Source organism: Typopeltis vanoorti, chromosome 20 (assembly GCF_054136105.1).
Source record: "Typopeltis vanoorti isolate ZY-2024b chromosome 20, IOZ_Tvanoo_1.0, whole genome shotgun sequence".
NCBI classification, from domain to species: Eukaryota; Metazoa; Arthropoda; class Arachnida; order Uropygi; family Thelyphonidae; genus Typopeltis; species Typopeltis vanoorti.
In genome coordinates, this window is record NC_143568.1 from 48,919,183 (window position 1) to 48,937,016 (window position 17,834).

Sequence of the window (17,834 nt, forward strand, 5' to 3'; positions counted from 1 at the left end):
TGTAAGATCAGGGGAGGTTCGTGCATAGGCACTACGAAACTGCAGTCCCCCCCCCCCCATTTTTCTCGATATATAAATATATTTATTAATTTATTTATATTTGCTTGTAATATTTAATTTTATCATCAACATTCCTATACAATTCTCTTATTTTGTATAAAAAATAATAAAAATCCATCTTGTAGCACTTAGGAGGGCAAATGATTCTAGCAACACTATGTTTACCACAGTGTCATATTGCTACGCGAGCAAACATATACACGTCATAGTGAGATACGAGCTATTAGCGTAATGCGGGACTGTCCGTCGCGCAGTTCTACTTTTGTTTATATGCAGTTTGCGCCAATAGCGTTCGTAGTGCTTATCGTGTTTACTCAGTCTCTTTAAATATTTGGACATTACAATTAAATCCTTTAATTGTAATGTCCAAAAATTGCAAATCCATTCCATTAATTACAATTAAAGGAATGGATTTTATTTTTAAGTAATTTTGAATTATACTAAACTGTATAATTTTATCGATAATAAACAGTATTTTTTCATGTTTAATTTTTACCATAATTTTGATATTTTATCCAAACACGTATACACTAGGACTTACAGTGTGTATGTATATTTCGAAAGTTGCAGCACCCCCACGATTTTAAGCCAAGAGCCGCCACTGTGTAAGGTTAAACTTGTTTAACTAGATAGTGTGAAGGCGTTAAAATTGTATTCTGACATACTGTTTTATTCTGATACTCAAATTGCCTTTAGATTTCTGATATTTTCCTTATAATTTTTCAACTAAAATTAACTTTTTTTTAAATTGATAACTGCACTGTTGAGTGTTCTCTTGTTCCTTCATTTACATTACTGTTTATAAGGTAGATTAAAGGTGAGTCACGGATGAAATTCAGAATCCGTACCAATAAAGAAATGACTGGTGAGTACTTGTAGGGGTTAACTTGGCGGTTGACGTTACTGATGTCATAGAATGGCATCTACGTAGTCTTCGGAAGAACACCGCAGAAAATATAAAGTCGTTATAAGATGAATCAAATGAGGAAGATGATATAGAAGATTACCTTGATAACACAGAGATGACACTGGAATAAGTGAGAGTGAAAGAAATGATGTAATGAATATGGCTGGTGGTAAGCAAAACAATAAAAAAGAAGAATATAAAATATATATTTTCCAAAAAACTCAGCTTGAAAATTCAGTCAAATTAGCAAGAAAGTAAAATATTAGCTGTTTACTTCGGCAGCTTATTATTTTATATTTAGTATGCCAAACATTGCATTAATAATTAAAATTTCTTTAAACAAACTTATTATTTTTCGTATAAAAAAAAGCTTGCAATACAAAATATTACAAGAAAATCTCCATAAATTTTCGAGCTCAATAATGGGGAGAATATTTGGAACCAAAATTAGGAAGCCACTACACTTATCAGTTATGACTTCTTGTTATAAACTATTTTTTGACGGTATCATAAATCAACTTACGATGTCGTAAGTTGATACCATAAGCGATAGTAATAGATTCTACAGTTACTTTCAGTGAGTTATTGCATCCACTTTTCATAGTCTTCTACGGGTATTTTCATGGATGCCGCTCCACCGCATTGGCTGCGACCATTCCTCCACTTCACTTTGAGCACGTAAGAGCAGACACACATGCTTGTTAACATCCGTACACGGCTTAGCTTAAAAATTACCTAATGAACTTTTAATCCTCTTTTCATTCCACCTACTTCGGTTTTTTGAAACAACTTTCCTCATATGGTTTTTACCGAAGATCTCAGCTGTACGCAATACGCATCAAGAGGTTCTTCTTTTACCATCACCACTGGCCCACAAAGCATTGTTTACGTTATAGGTTGTATACGACCACATGTGTGTTGAAATCTCTGTGTTGAAAGCACATTTTTATGCTTACTGCATAAAAATGTATCAAATCTTAAAAATGTGCGTATGCTTTTGGCAATATTATACATACATTGTCAAAATATTGCGACACAAGAAATACAGATAAAAATGAAAATCTTAATATTTTTTAATAACGTGTAGGCCCAACTTTGTTCTGTATTACAGCATTTAGTTTACGTAGAAACGATTTTTACCTACTTCTAACAGGTAACAGGGAAATTAACCTGTATTCTTCGTCGTGCAGGATTGTCTTGAATTCTACTAATAATGTTGGCTTTTAGGACCGATTACTCTCATATTATTTCACTTCAACCCACAGGTATTATTCATTACGGTTGAGTGTTAATCTCGAAAGACTTTACTTTCTCCAAACCAAGCCACATGACTTTGTTGTGTAACGAGGGGTGCACAGCCTTGTTGGAATAGGTATGACCTTTCCCTGTAGAATTCAACGGAAAGTACAGATTTATCCACTATATGAAATTACATTTACTCTCCTTTCAGAGTAGTATCAATAGAAACCAGTCGACTAATTTCATGATATAAAAAAGCCATTATAGCATCACATTTACACCACAGTGCTCTATAACTGGGGTGATGTAACGATTCCCGTAGAATTGTCAGGCTGCCGCAAAATCTTGGTTTTACCATTCTGATGAAAACAAACTGTAGCGAGCCCCACATCACCTTTCTGGTTGTCCCAGAGTTCCAGTTTTTGCAGTTTAAGTACTACTACAAATGTTACTTAGCACTTTTATCATGGGGGTGGTTACAACAATTTCTATATATGAAATCCAAGTGTGTATGTGAAATGCCATTTGCATTCTTCACTCACTGGTACTCGCTGTTGAATAATTTCACTACAGCTTTCTTTCTTCTCCTTCTCTCTCTCTTTAATATTTTGACAATACATGCTGCACTTTTTAGATAAATTGACAAATTTCTCAAATTCTAGACAGAAATTCCTCTTTTAGTATTTCGCTCTGTTCCACAGTGCTGTGTTAGGTAAGTTTAAGGTCTCAGCAATTCATCTTGTGCTCAGCCCTGCAGTATGACATCCGACAGTCTGTACACGTTCTTAACCTCTACTCCGCTGCCATTTTAGTTCAAGATAAACGTGCTGCCTACAGATGTCTTCCTTATAAACGTATCTTCCTAGGACGTCAATCCACATAATTTACATCTTCATGTTTTCTGACAGGGTACGGTATTCGTAGACGTTGGCGACATAGCGTAACTGTTTGGCAGTAAAGGTAGAAGTTCCCGAGTGATGGGTCATGTGTGTTGAAATCTCAGTGGGGGTATAGGTTGGCGGAGAACTACGTGCTACCGTGATACATTTTCACTGAAGAATTATTTTGGACATTAGTTTTAATTTCTGGTATTTTGATAGCGTAAATAACAAACAACTTGTTAATTCCTACGGCATGCAAGCTAGTATTGCCCCTACAACTCGTGTACTCGGAATGTGATAAGCAGGAAGAAATACAGGATAAACAGATGAGAGCTACCGTGGAGTATTTGGATTGTTACTATGGAGATACTTACAGCAGTCTTATTTGAAATCTTGTTCCAAGAAAGGAGGCAAGCATTAATAATTATATTTTAATTCGTATAATTAGTCTGAACCTGCGAAGTGGTCTTTGTTATGAAAAATGCTGCACGCTAGAAGTGTTAACTCCAGAATAATGAATTACCCCGGAGAATACATAAGAATGCACAGATATGCCGCGAGCTTCCCACTTTGCTTTGTGCTTTTAGCTAAGCCTCAAACAGGCACACAATGAAAGAAAAGTTTCATTAAGAGTTTTAGGAAGAAGGGGGCTGGCTGCTGTTGTGTCAGCAACTGTTCTCCCTATTTTATGTCCCTCGTGAAGATGACTCATGACGAAAATTCCAAACTGCGTATAAAGTGGCATTACAGCACTCGATTTAGAACTCATATATCGGTTAGTAAAAGCTGCAATTAATGGTTCTTGCGTATGGGCAATATAAAAAATACCCCTGTAAATGTCACTTTCCTGCATGACCCTCTGGCACTACCAGAGAGATATCTTTAGCAAAATCTGTCGCTTTATGCAAACAAGGCTGCACTTAGCCTCCCAATTAACGATCACGCATTATCAATCGTTAATTGTCTGTAATTAGCCCTAATTAGTCTTAATTATCCCCTCGTTTTTATAAAATGCATTCATATTAATGACTCGGTTAAAGAAAATGTCGTTCGATATGTCCACTTGAAAAAATGAGGTCATTTTTTTTTTACATTTGAGGTAATTAATTACTTCGATAGCCACAACTCCTCACAGCTGAGACTGAAATCTTTGGCAAAGTTCCTTTTCGTATATTTACTTGAGAAAACCAAGAATTTCATCTCGTGGTGGACACAACTGCAATCATTCGACACTTAATCCCAAGCTACAAAAGCCTTCTCGGTGGACAGCTGGAGTTTGGAACGAGTCGCCATTTATTTACTACCAACGAACACAATCTCATTAAGTTATTTCATAGAACCATCTGTTCGCGCATGCTCAGTTAACCTATACTTATCTCATGTTGGCCAGAATTGGCCGTGGAGATATGTCTCCGAGTTTATCAACACAAATAACCTCCCTCCCTGCTGTCAGGATTTAAAATATTTCCTTGGTGTGGGTTTTAATAAAACAGCCTGGAGTTATATCGGTGTGGCGTTATTCACTGTGTAGCTGTCGCGTTTCTCGCTGTTTTTTATGAATGAAATATCGCACGGTAGGCTTGACTCGCTGGCCGCGCGACCCCCACGAAAGTAAAGAGGCCACAAATTGGCTTCATATATCATTCCTCGGGGCCAGACAAGCTGCCATGTTTTATAGATGGTGTTCTGTCTCTGTCCTGGTATTGATGCCTGTTAGGTGTCCGTCTGCTCTAAGGTAACTCTGATAAATTGCAATAAATTTTTTTTCTGTTGGAAGGAGGGGGGATGTTAAAGTCGGAGGAACCACCAGAAAAATAATTTCATGACGTTATCATCATCCTGTCAGTGCTTTGCCATTATAGGGTCCTTCATAATAGAACTGTTCCCTAAGTAAGAATAATGATGGAAACTAAAATCGTTTTGACGCCTATCTTCCGTTCACCCCCCCTCCCCTCGTTCTTTTGCGAAAAGGGCGAATGGTAGGGTACCAAGGAAATGAAAAACGACAACATAAAATTTGGACATTTTTATGTAACGTTTGTTAGAAAATCTTCCGCAGATTTTGAACCAGAAGATTTTTTGATTCAGTTGAAGGAATATTTTAGGAGAATTTTAATTTCTTTTTGTATGTTGTCTTTTGAAACGTTGAATATACAACTTTATCGATATCTGTGGAATTTTCCGTGAACGCTTCTGAAACTAATGGCTCGATAATATACATTAGTTTCCTAAATAATGATTTATCCCGACTGCTCTAAGAATTGACTGCTGTCGATCATTATCTTAATTTTACGGAATTATTTTTTATCACCGAACCTTGATATGAAGTTGCTTAGCAGGGATAGCCACAACTAAATATGTGTATCATCATAAGATGATACACATATTTAATGTTTGCCACTACAGTCTGTATTGATTTATTTACTGATTAAATTACATTGAAAACTACTACAATCAATTTTACTCATTACTTCATCATATTCATTACAAGATCATATTTATTGTTAAATATAAGATTAGCTTCCACTTCATGATTCTTTCTTGAATTTCAAAATATATCAATAATTTGAAAACCTGATAGGATCTTCAAAAATCTATGAGGTTTTCAAATTATTGATATTTTTAAGCACAAAATTGGAAAAAAACTCAATGCATATGAACACCCAAAATTCTAAAATCATATACGAAAAAAAAAGCAAATAAAATAAAAAAATGAAAGAAAGCAGGTATGTCATTCGCGCATTTTTGGATCTCCTCCTACTAATTTCCGAGTTATATTTTGAAATTATTCTCACTCTACTAGTCTGGCAATATAATTTCGCGTGCTTTACTCTTTAACCCTAAATGTTCACTGCTGACCTTTTCTCTCGACTGTTAGGATAGCCAGTAATTATACGCGTCTAATACAACTTGCTATGATGGTTAGTTAAAACAAGTGTGATAATTAACCTTGTTCTGCCTTTCGACAACTCCACAGGTACCCATAATTAGCGTAACTAGAATTGATCGCGACCTGCAGCAGACCGAATTATCCTGTGGGCAAGGAGTGGTGGCAGCATTCATTCTACTGGGGAGTTAATGAGAACCGAGACTAGAAGCGATGAGTTGGGAAGGGAGGGCGATGAATAAATCAACAGATTTGGCTTTGAGAAACCACACATGGTCAGTTTCTATGTTCCTCCCCTGTAAATGATGCTTCTCCTCTTCGGTTTGGTGTATTCCATATTTAGAATTCAGTACACGAGATTAGTATTGTCGTATATAGAAATCATGGAAAAGTAAGTCTCTCTTTAGTGATCAGATATCCTTTTAAACATATTCCTTGTATATTGTGCAGTACAAAAAATATCGAAACATTAATATCTTTCTCTGGAAAAATTGACTTGTCGCGTCGGCAGTTTTCTACAGGAATTCTTTGTCTCACAACAAGCCTCTGCAAACTTCTTACATTCTATAAGTTTTCCAGTCTCCACCTGTCACTGATGTAGCAACATTTTCCACAGTTTTGCTGGCAGCTGTTATTTTTTTCACACCGAGCATCTCACGCAGCACGAGACTTGTCTTCGCAGCTTCTTATAGTGGATAGCATCTTAACACCATCCTCGACACCTGCTCCTTTCCCATCAGCAGAGCCGATATACTGCAGTTAGACAGAGGCGGTGGACAAGATACATCCAATTTTTAGAAGTGTGTGTGTAATCTAAGACTCTTTTAACACGCAGTTTGTTTTCATTACCACGTTTTGTAGGATCTGAAATTAAAATCATCGCGACAAATTAACACATTTGTTGACGCCTGTAATTAAGGAGTCTTATTAAAACGAATTAAATTGCACAAGAATTAAGAAAAATGTAGTTGCTCGTTCCTAAACGCATTTATGACTTAGATATTCTATGAAGAAATGAAGGGAAAATGCATTCTGGGAAGTGTTGAATATAATGTTTTTCTTTCTGCATCATGTTTTTTACTTCTTCCCTACCCTATCTGAAGAGCTTTTTGGTTTATAAAAATTTCGAGTTCAGTCTCCCCAAGCTTGTTTCTCTTCTGACATCCATGGCCGCAAAGCTCTCCAGGGATGATGAGGTAACTTAGTTACCTTTCTTTTCATGATCCGGAAAATCAACGGGCACTAAAACCATCATTAATTTTTCATTCTTTTTTCCTTGCTGGGTCGGTAATAAAGTCCAATTATCTAAACTCCCGTGGTTTTCTCTCATGACCTGCCCTTCCCTTGCTCTGCGGGTCGTGAACGGTTCTCTTCATCGCTATCAACTTCAAGTTCTTTCTAAATGGTTGGGGAATTGGGCAAGGGCGTACGTGTTTGTCCTTTTTTCTTTCGTTTGATTACCGACTTTTGGCTGACTAGCTGTAGAGGAAAGTCGTTAGGTGAGATCCTCACTGGAAAAAGTGAGAATGTGCTGACGTGCTGGTGCTGGACACGGTTTATCTGGTTAAGACTCCACTTTGGAAACAGACTTCTATGGCTTTCTACTTTTCTGTATTCTTTTCGTCCTTCCTCTTTATGCTTGTGTCTTTCCTCTCTCTCTCTCTCTCTAGCTCGCCTTTTTATATACTTCTCCCCCCCTCTCTCTCTCTTCCTCTACATTCCTCTCCATTTCTTCTTTTCTATATTCTTCTCTCTCTCACCATGTAATTTTCAATTTCTGTGCTTGTTCTCTCTTTCTACTCCTTATGTATTTTTTCCTTTCTTGTTTTTTCTCTCCATCTCTCTCTCTCTCTCCCTTTTCTGTTTATGCCATTTTTACTTTTCTTTTCCTTTGTCTTTTCCTTTCTCGTTTTCTCTCCTCATCTTTATGTCATTTTTACTTCTCTGATTTCTTCGCTTTCTCTCCTTTTCGCCGTTCCCCCCCTTCTGTCTCTTTCCTTTCCTCCCTCTCATATATCACTTTTGCCACAATATAAATCCCTGACATGTGCATTGTAAACAAATAACTGCAACGCATTCATTTCTGTGGGAGAAGCACAAGCATGAAAAATTGCTTCTTGGAAAGAAATAAAAGAAAGCGCAGTAGCGAAACTTGGCTAGTATGATTAAACTAGAAAATTGAACAAACCAAGAAAGATACCTTAAATTACTATATTTTAATTTATATTTAAATTTAAAAAAATTATCTCGTTTTCAAACGAATAAGGATAGCCAGAACATCCTTTAAATTTTTCCTTTTAGGAATCTAATTAATTAATATCTTAAATATATACATAAAAAACTTAAGTTCGCTATCGTTTGCAGTTGTTATATAAATTATATATAAGTTACAACTTGTAATTAAACATAGTAACTATTTTCCTCCATGAATTTCACACGTGATAATCGAATTTTGATATTAGATAGAACAGTGAATCAGAAGATGATTTCTTTAAGACATTGGGCGAGAAAGAAAAGGATGAGGTGACGATAACGTTAAAGAGTGGATTTTGACTAAAGAAACTTTATTCAGAGTTATGTTGTTAACCGTACTTTGAACGTTTTGAAAATAATCAATAATAAAATAATAATTTTAGATCTTTATACAAAAGAGAAGAACTTTTTCAACTAAGGACGAGCAGTGCGATTGTTGTTTAGGAGAAGCCACGGTCAATTGGGTCCTGTGGTCTCTGGTTGGTTTGTCATTTTTCACAGAAAGGGGAAACTCGAGTTTCTGAAAAAAAAAATCAGATTGGCTAATACAATTTAGTCGAAAATCCACCCTCTCATGCACTGTAGATGTTCCTTCTGTCTTATATGGAATTTTAATTCAGATATTTCCACCTGCTGTTCTTTTGACCGCCAGAACTTGTCTCCACAAATTTCGCCTCTTCTCGTTGTTATGCCGCGGATAGCAACGAGATTTATGCGGCAAAAATCTTAATGCAATCAATTACCTTTTAGTGAATTATCCACCATTGTGCCAACCTTTTCCTGTTTAAATACGTCCGGATCTCACCTTTACTCTACATGCAGCTATGAATGAAAAAGGAACTCATGAAATCATTTGTCGTTAATGCGTTTGGCAGTAGTAGCTTGCGTTTGAAGAAATTAAAAAACAAACAAACAGGATTTTGATATGTTCAAACACGCAAAGAGAAAGCACCAAGAATTTTGTATTGTAAAACTGGATTCAATTGTTTATCGTTAGCAGAAGTCAAATAGATAGAATCATATTTCAGAAGAATTAACAAATTATGATTAAATACGGTAGTAGTTGTTTGAGATTGTTTCACCTTTATTTAATTAACAAATAAAATGTTTGGAAATACGACTGAGTATTAAATGTGCTAATTGCTTTGTACAGTGTAAAAGGCAATATGAATAATTGCAACAATATAATTTTTATAATCACTCCTTCAGGGGGAACAGTGATTTCCAATGCCCATCTGTGATAATTTTTAGCACCCCTACTTCTAATGCTCATGTAATTCATTAAAAATCCAATATTTTAACTAGTGATGCAACTTGTAGAGAATATCATCCTAATAAGAAATTGTTTGTTCTTTAAGGGGAATGCCGGGAAGACAGTCCATGTCAGCAGTATTGTTACGATCTTCATGATGGAACATTTGAATGTGCATGTAGAGCAGGATTCACATTGGCTGATAACGGGTATAGCTGCATAGGTGAGTCTGTAGTAATATATTATACAGTATTTAGTAATTAAATTTGTAATAATTAATTAATGGTTCATAGAATGTGCACACTATTCTGGGGAAAAATGTTTTAATTAATTCTTTTTTTTAATTTTGTTTTAGGGTAACAATAAATTAATGCGTCAATTATTTGAAAATACGACTTTATGAATAACTGTTCCTAAAATTTACTTAGAAATGGTTATTATTAAATAAATTTTGTAATAACCATTCCTAAATTAATTATAAATCATCCATTAAATCATTGTCACCTGTATGACAGCTTTCACTGCATTACACGCAGTAGTGCAAGGAAGCCATCCGAGAGGTGTCGAAGCATTTTGAAGAAACGTCTCTATTCCGTTTTATCTGATAATAGATTTGTTTTCGCTGCTGCTGAAACAAACAGAGCTGTCTTACGAAGCCGCACTCTCACGTTCTTGGGTGACACGAAGGCATGGCATAAAAAATGCTACTATCTTAATTACACGTCCGATGGTATTTCTACTACTTAAGAGCTTTCCACTGCAGGAGGGTGCAATATTTCACACCACTAACAATACGAATAGCGTCATTGGGAGATAAACGTAAAATACCAGGCTCCAAACACATCTATTAGACCTGGATGTAATTAAATAGGCTTGCCATCTGCCATTATATTTTTTCTTCCTTCAAAGGCTTGGAATGGTAGAAGCTCATTTGTCACACGTTTTGTCGGAGCAGAGTCGGTGATAATTGTGGCCACAATTCCTACATGAGTGATGATCTGAAACTAGTTATTTTGCTGTCTGTTAGAAATGCGAGCATTTAAGAAAAAAAAAGCTTTTTGTTTTGTTGATGCAATTTAAATATTATTTAAGAAGATAAACGAATGCTTTGTTTATTTATTCATAGCAAATAGTTTCGAAACCTTTCACCCATTGTAATATTTATTTATTGTTAACATTTACCAAGGAAAAAATAATTAAAAGAGGCGGCTTCTTTCATTTCTTTATAGCTGTAAAAATGGATCATTCACCAGCGCATTCTTTGCTCTAAGATCTACAAAAGCTCAGTAGATTCATTTTCCATCTACGCTAAATGTTTTCTAGCTTGTCTTTTATTTATTTTTAATAAAATATATTCCCTATGTAGTTATCTTCGCGAAATAGAAATATTTATTCGTAATTTTTTTTCGAATATAATAATAAATGTACAAATGGATCAAATTTTACTCTTGTTTTATAACGCTGAAAAAAATCTAAAAGCTCACTCGGAACTTAAATAGATAACTATTTTGGGCTACCTTATACCATTTTAATATTCCTAAAATGTAACCTAAACAATTATGTCGTTATTTTTGCACTATTAGATATTTTCCAGTTTTAGTCATCTGTATATACTTTAGACATTCGCAAGAATAGCTTTAATTATATCTGAAAGATTTCGATGAATGTGTGCTATGAAAAGATGCCTGAAACACAATTTCTCCATTAGCATGCATCGCAAATTTGTTTGTGTTCTCTCATGGATGAACATCTTCTCAGTATCTTGAAAGTTAGATGAGTCTCTGTTTGCCTTTTAATGATCCTTCCTTCTACTCCTCATGGCTAATGACCACTTCATGCACCGCCTTATTATAAAAGATCAAAGAAAAAGAAAGCTAATTGCTTTCTAATCTTTCTAATCTTTCTAATCTGGTATTGATTACACTTCGTGTTAGCATAAACCGAGAAACTGTACTCCATCTATAAATAGGCCAATTTAATCGATATTTCAATGTGTGAGGTTTAAATCAAGCCGAAAAAAAAGGAAGAAAGAAATTTATGTAGTTTAGATAAAGCTGTGTGTTTTCTCATTTTGATATCAATACTGCATTTGAATCTGGCAGTGAGATGAAGGATAGCTCAACTATCAAATAGTTGTCCATTCTGAATGAAGAGCTTCAAATGATTAAAATACGGACTTTATCAAACATGTCGTTTCGATTTGCTAGGTTCATCGAAAGTGTGATGATAAAAGGAAAGATTTTCATTTACTATAGTTTAGATATAGAAAAGCGGATAAAATCCATGCAAAGAACTATTTTCTTCATTTTCCCTCTCAAAACATAATTTGATTTTTGTCATTGAACTGCGTAATATTAGCCAGTCTTTTCCATTCAACTGACTTACCTAACCCACCGGAAAGTTTTTATAATTACTAATGTTTTATGGCAATCTTCTACTGCTACAGTTCATTGCTCATGCGCAGCACTGTAGTCATAGAAACGGACTTGGAAAAAGTAATCAAGGAATGACTTCAATATTTTCTGTAAACCATTCGTGTCCCTTAGCTGTTGCTTGTCTTTGGCAACCGCTAGTTTGCTGCTGAAATGTTTCATTACCAGTGGATATGAATCGGAACAATTTTATGGTGGCTTCTCAAGAATGGCTATGCAGTGAAAATGTTATTACGCTAATTTCTATTCGCTAAAGAAATGTTATTACACTTCTAAGACATATAGTTCGTTTTGAACTGTCTCAGAAGGCATAAGAATGATATGATAAAGTTATGCTGACCAATGAATTCTTATTAACTAGTATTAGTAAAGGAAAGATTTCCTTTTTGCTATAGTTTAGATATAGGAAAGCGGATAAAATTCATGCAAAGAACTATTTTCTTCATTTCCCCTCTCAAAACATAATTTGATTTTTGTCATTGAACTGCGTAATATTAGCCATTCTTTTCCATTCAACTGACTTACCTAACCCACCGGAAGGTTTTTATGATTACTAATGCTTTATGGCAATCTTCTACTGCTATAGATGGCTTATATTCAAAGCCAATGGGGCATTTTTTGTAACTTTCTTTCAAAGTAGCGCTTTCATGGTTGAAGTCGCTAGGACAACGTGATATTTGTACTTTGTTAGAGAAGATTTGGATTAGAATCCCGTTTTGGATGCAATTAACTTTGAAGGGCTTTCCACTGAAGATTAACTGTTATTTTCGTTGGTCTTTGTGAAAGATAGTAGAATTTTTCCATATACAACACAAGAAAATGGACAAGGAAATACATTCAAGGGCCTCATAGCGATAGTCACTTCAGCTTTAATTCCAACCAACTTAGCTCTAATAGAAATAATACTGTTTAACTCTTTTGAATCCCTTGGAAAATAAGAATATATGGCGCATAAACAAGAGGAAGGTGTATCACGAGTTATATTGGAGCACGTAATTTATTTTACGCTAGGGAATTTTCAAAAACACTTTATGTAAGTTATGAGAATTGCACAATAGCATAACATTAATTTGGAATAAAATTATATTGGTGACTTGATTTCAGACAATAAATATTCGTCTATTTTATGAAGAGATGTTAAAAGGAGAGATTGTATACAGAAGCGAAATCAAAAATTATTTTATGTCAATCCTGCTCAAAATAGGTTGTAAACCTGTATCACATTATTTAATCCTCAGTCCACAATTTTAATGTAGCATCGTGCTTGACCAAAGTTTGAATTCTTTTAAGCTGTTTCAACCAATAGTATTGTAGTGGTCTCGCACTGGGAAGTAAAAAATCGCCACGCCACCTAAAGACACTCACAAACAGCCATGTCTTAGTGAGATTCGAGAGATTCTGCTGTTTGAAGAGGTGATACGCTAGTCACTTGGCCAGCGAGGTAAAAAATAAATGTTTATTTATTGCAAAGATTAGTTGAATGATTCAAATTGTAAATAGTGCAGAAACCATTTGATGTCAAGATTTTTGAGAACATTGCTCCAAAGGTAACACGAAGAAAGATAGCGTAGTTAATCATAGAATTTAGATAAAATGATGACAGTTTATCGTTTCTGGCTGTGTTCATCTTTCGTCGTCAAAGAGCCCTCTTCACTTGAAAACAGAAATTAATTTTAAAAAATATTTTTATGACGGTGCGAATTAAAAAGCGAATAGCGAATCTGATCGATCAAAAAAAGTGCACGTAGAAATACGTGTTAAAGATAAGTCTTACTTTGCCGGTAAAAGCACAAAAATCCCAAGTCGTGAAGTCCGTATGGTTACCGATGTCACCTTTCTCCTTCACAAGTTTCACCAACTACAGGGGACACGCATCGCTACCCATACGAGCATGGTCAACACCCTAGCAGTGATGGTTATCGATTTTGCACTTAGTATGGTCTGGTCGACGGCTTCTCCACTTCCTCGAAGTTTGATATCGGTAATTCTCTGTAGCCTCCTCTTTTCCTCCACCCCTTACTTTCTAGTAAATCACATGTTGACAAAGTCGCTAGATGTCGCACTGTACCTTTGACAGAAAGCCGGACTTTCCATCAAACACTTGCGAAGCGATATTTATATGAAATATTTTTCACTAACTTTCTGCTGCAGATTGCGACTGCAAATGATGGAACATTAGATTGTATTTCAAAATTTCACTGCAGATGTTTGAAAAAGCTAAACTACAGAAATTCGCCTCTTCTAACATATCTTAAACTATCTATTGCAAAAGATAGTTTTTCTTGGTATATGCTTAGTTTTCTTCATTTCCATTTTTGAAAAATGTAAAAATAAATACCATAAACATTTCTTGCAGTTGAGGTTGCATTTATAATATTGTTCCCCGTTGTTTTCATATTTTAAAAGATTTTTTCTGTTTCACGTGAGGGAAGAAGCCTGCTAACCCAGCATAAGACCATCTAACTCTCTTTCAGTTAAAAATCTATTATACATCTTCATCCCATCCTATAGGGAATTTGAATCCAGGCTGAACGATTTCAACTTGGCATCTTTGGTCATCCGAATTCTGCCAATAATAATATCAATAGTAGCTTCCAAGAACCAAAATAGACATGTTATTCTTATCATGCATTAAATAGCTATACAGTTATTTGACTTTTCTGGTTACGGAAAGACAAGCTATATTTCTCGAAGAATAGACCAATTTGTGAACATAGAAGTAACAGCCAAGACTTTCTTGATTATTGGATATTCAGAAAGGTAACTAGTATCTTTCTGAATATCCAATATCTAATTATTGAATTAAAGATGCATTATGTGCGATTGCTCATGTGCTAGTAATTGCTATGCGATCTCTGTAGTATGCTTCTGTTCATGAATCCTGTCGATCTTTAGTATTTCTTCCTTTTCGTTTATTTTCTTAGTCACGCTTTTTTTGTAACTCCTGTTAGGTGCTGAAGAATTTACACATTCGGCCTTATGCATAGACTTAACCATTTATGGAAATACGTTTTTTTTTCTTATAGGGTGGATAATCTGTACACAGGAGGGTTCTTTTCATCCGCTGCTATCTCTTTCTGAGTGTGTGTCATGCCTGAAATAGGCATAATAAAGCCACTGAAGCGTCCTCTTCTCATCTTGAGGGAGAATATTCAGTGAATCCATTTCTGCAAATTCCTTCATCGTTACAGACCTTACGCGGCCTCGCTGGCTTTCAACAGCCTTCGGTTTATCATCGTGACGGGAATGATATTGTGCCAAGCTTCGTTACTGCTATTGTGATAGCAAAGTTTCACACATTACAGCACTGGATTGATATTGCAAATCTCAGTTGTACACACAGAAACAACTCACCGTACAGGATAGTGAGTTTACATCTGCATTTCATAAAGGAGCTCAACTCATAGTATGCAATACCACGCCATCTAGTGATAAGCAATTCGCAAACACTATTTAGAACTATTTACATGCCTTCTGCATTTCTGTAATCATGTTCTCTTCAAATTACTGATACGGTACGTAGCTTTCCAGAATAACATCAGGATCGAGAGCGTCATTATTGATTATAACAACCAATATTGGTAGTTATAACCAATAATGACGTGAATGAAGTGCCTAATTTACGTAGAAATTTGCAATTTAGGTTTCAAAAAGAAATATAATAACTCATAGCAAGCCATACGAAACACGAGTTCTGTTTTGGAAAAACTATACAGAAAGTTACAAAATTTAAGCAGCCAGAGAAGTGGCAAAACATTGTAAGCTTCTGTTCTGAAACGATAAGAAATTTGCAAAAATGACACACGGAGTGGGGAAATAATAACTGTAGAGCTCGTTCTCGGCATCGACGTAGCTATTCAATTTGCAATCACAGTTCAGTTCGCTGCTGTAGCTCCACTTAACAAAAATTTCTTTGGTTCGCCAGGTGGCACACAACACGTCCAATAAATGCATCCACGCCATCCCTCGCATTTCCCCTAATCGGAGTGAACGTGGCTTACAAATCTTTACTGGATTGATCTGCGTATTCAGTTACGGCAACCGTAAATGCCCCTTTCCCGATCGTCCTGATATTCTGTCTCGTCTTTCCCTGTTGTATTATTTGAGTTCGGCTGGTAGAGGAAAGAGAGAGGGAGGTAGTTTAAAGATACGTGATACGTATGTCGCTACTGGAGCGTGAAATAAGATGGAAGCAATACCTGGACACAAACATTCATCACTCGAGTCGAGCGGGGAATCTAGCTTCGCGAAATGAAAAAGGAAAAAAGGAAGATATGCGTGGTGGATCTTTTCTATCACTTCCTTTAATCTTCGGAGTTTTTCTGTTTTTTATTTTTATTTTTAAGCTTGTAGTAAGTCTATGACAGAATCTGTTTTATTGAAAATTTCCACGGAGACTTGCAACGTTAAGTCTAAATGTTCATTGCCACTAGAGGTCGCTTTCTAGGTTACATTTTATACGACTCGTCAGTTCTGCTCAGGACTGTATTATGAATACTTGTTTTAATTTCGCTTACCTTTGTAATTGTAATCACAAATAATTTATATTATAAACTATAAATATTAATTATATTTGCTCATCACATCACTCCATTAAACTATGTGGATGATGCAATATAATCCAGGAACTGTTTATATTGAAGTCGCAAAAGTCGCCGAAAGCTTTGAGACACCCATTTCATTGATTATCACTTTGTTTGAAGAATTCCTTAGGCTGTTGATTAAACCAATTACACGCAGCCTGTTCCACTTACATCCAACTGGGTCACTGCTTTAGACAAACATAAGGAAGTTGAATGGAGAAACCAGATTTAATGAATCTTTTCCTGGTTTTAATTGGGTAAAAAGGGAACGGTGTTCAGTAAATAAGAAAAGATTTGTCTAAAATTAATTCAAACGCAGGAAATTTCCTTTATGTTGGATGTACAATATATTGACTATATATCCTATACGAGATTAAAAATCCTCATAGGAATTCTCATTATGATGGCGTAAGGGTTTCCTTGCACGACTGGTTTTTTAAATCCACACAGTCTGTGTGTAGATCGCTTTAACTATCTATTTTTCTCTCTTTGTATTATCTGATAATTTTTATGCCAAATAATTAGCAAGTTTCATTTTCATACAAACTGTAATAATAGCAGCTTTCTGGAATTCATTTGGAAATCTAAAAATATACATGAAAATAGAATCTAATGATAAAGTTAAAAATAACATACCAAGAAAGTTTTGAGCTTGAGCATTAAGGTTGTACCTTAATTCTTCAAACTCTCTTGTTATTTTTATTCGTTTTATTGTTTATATGAATTTTTTCATGTTCTTTTCCTTTCGTCTTCTCTTGCTTCTGACCAGATACCTAAAATTATGATCGATTCGAGATTAGATTGAAAAACGTAGGAATGATCCAGACTGACATCATTATCACTTGATCAAATTATTGGTTTTATTTCTTAGGAATAACAAATCTTGATCATTTGCACTTTAATAAAGACAAAAGGGATGAAAAAAACAGAAGTAAAAGTTTGAGATACAAATGAGAAAAAAATAATTTTTTGTTACACCTTCAAAAGGCGAAAGCAAAAACGAACATAAATGGAATGGGATCTTAAAGTACACTAGATTTACAGAAAGAAAAACAACCCTCGGAAAAAGATATCTTTGGGTGTATAAAGCAATAGTTTGTGGCACATAATGAATTACAGTAGATGTTCAAATTGATCACATGACTGTAGCAATTCAAATTAATCGGCAGTCCAATAGATAGACCACTAGTCTGCTCATTGGAAGTCTGAAGTGGCTTGAAAAAAACTTAATATTTAGTCTACCTATGGTAAATACGGTAGAGATTTACAACCTTTAATGAATGAGATTCATTACAAACTAGGAAATAAAATTTAGCATCGTTTGGATATCATAACATTCA

The 17,834-nt window shown here is 35.2% G+C and overlaps 1 protein-coding gene across 1 annotated transcript in view; it reads left to right on the forward strand.

Moving 5' to 3' along the window:
- Positions 1–17,834, forward strand: part of LOC150095419 (pikachurin-like) — a 497,499-nt gene that overhangs the window by 107,805 nt on the left and 371,860 nt on the right. Inside the window, exon 2 of the mRNA XM_090409767.1 lies at positions 9,586–9,702. Within this exon, the coding sequence (XP_090265893.1) occupies positions 9,586–9,702 (117 nt within the window). The remainder of the gene's footprint in view (positions 1–9,585; positions 9,703–17,834) is intronic.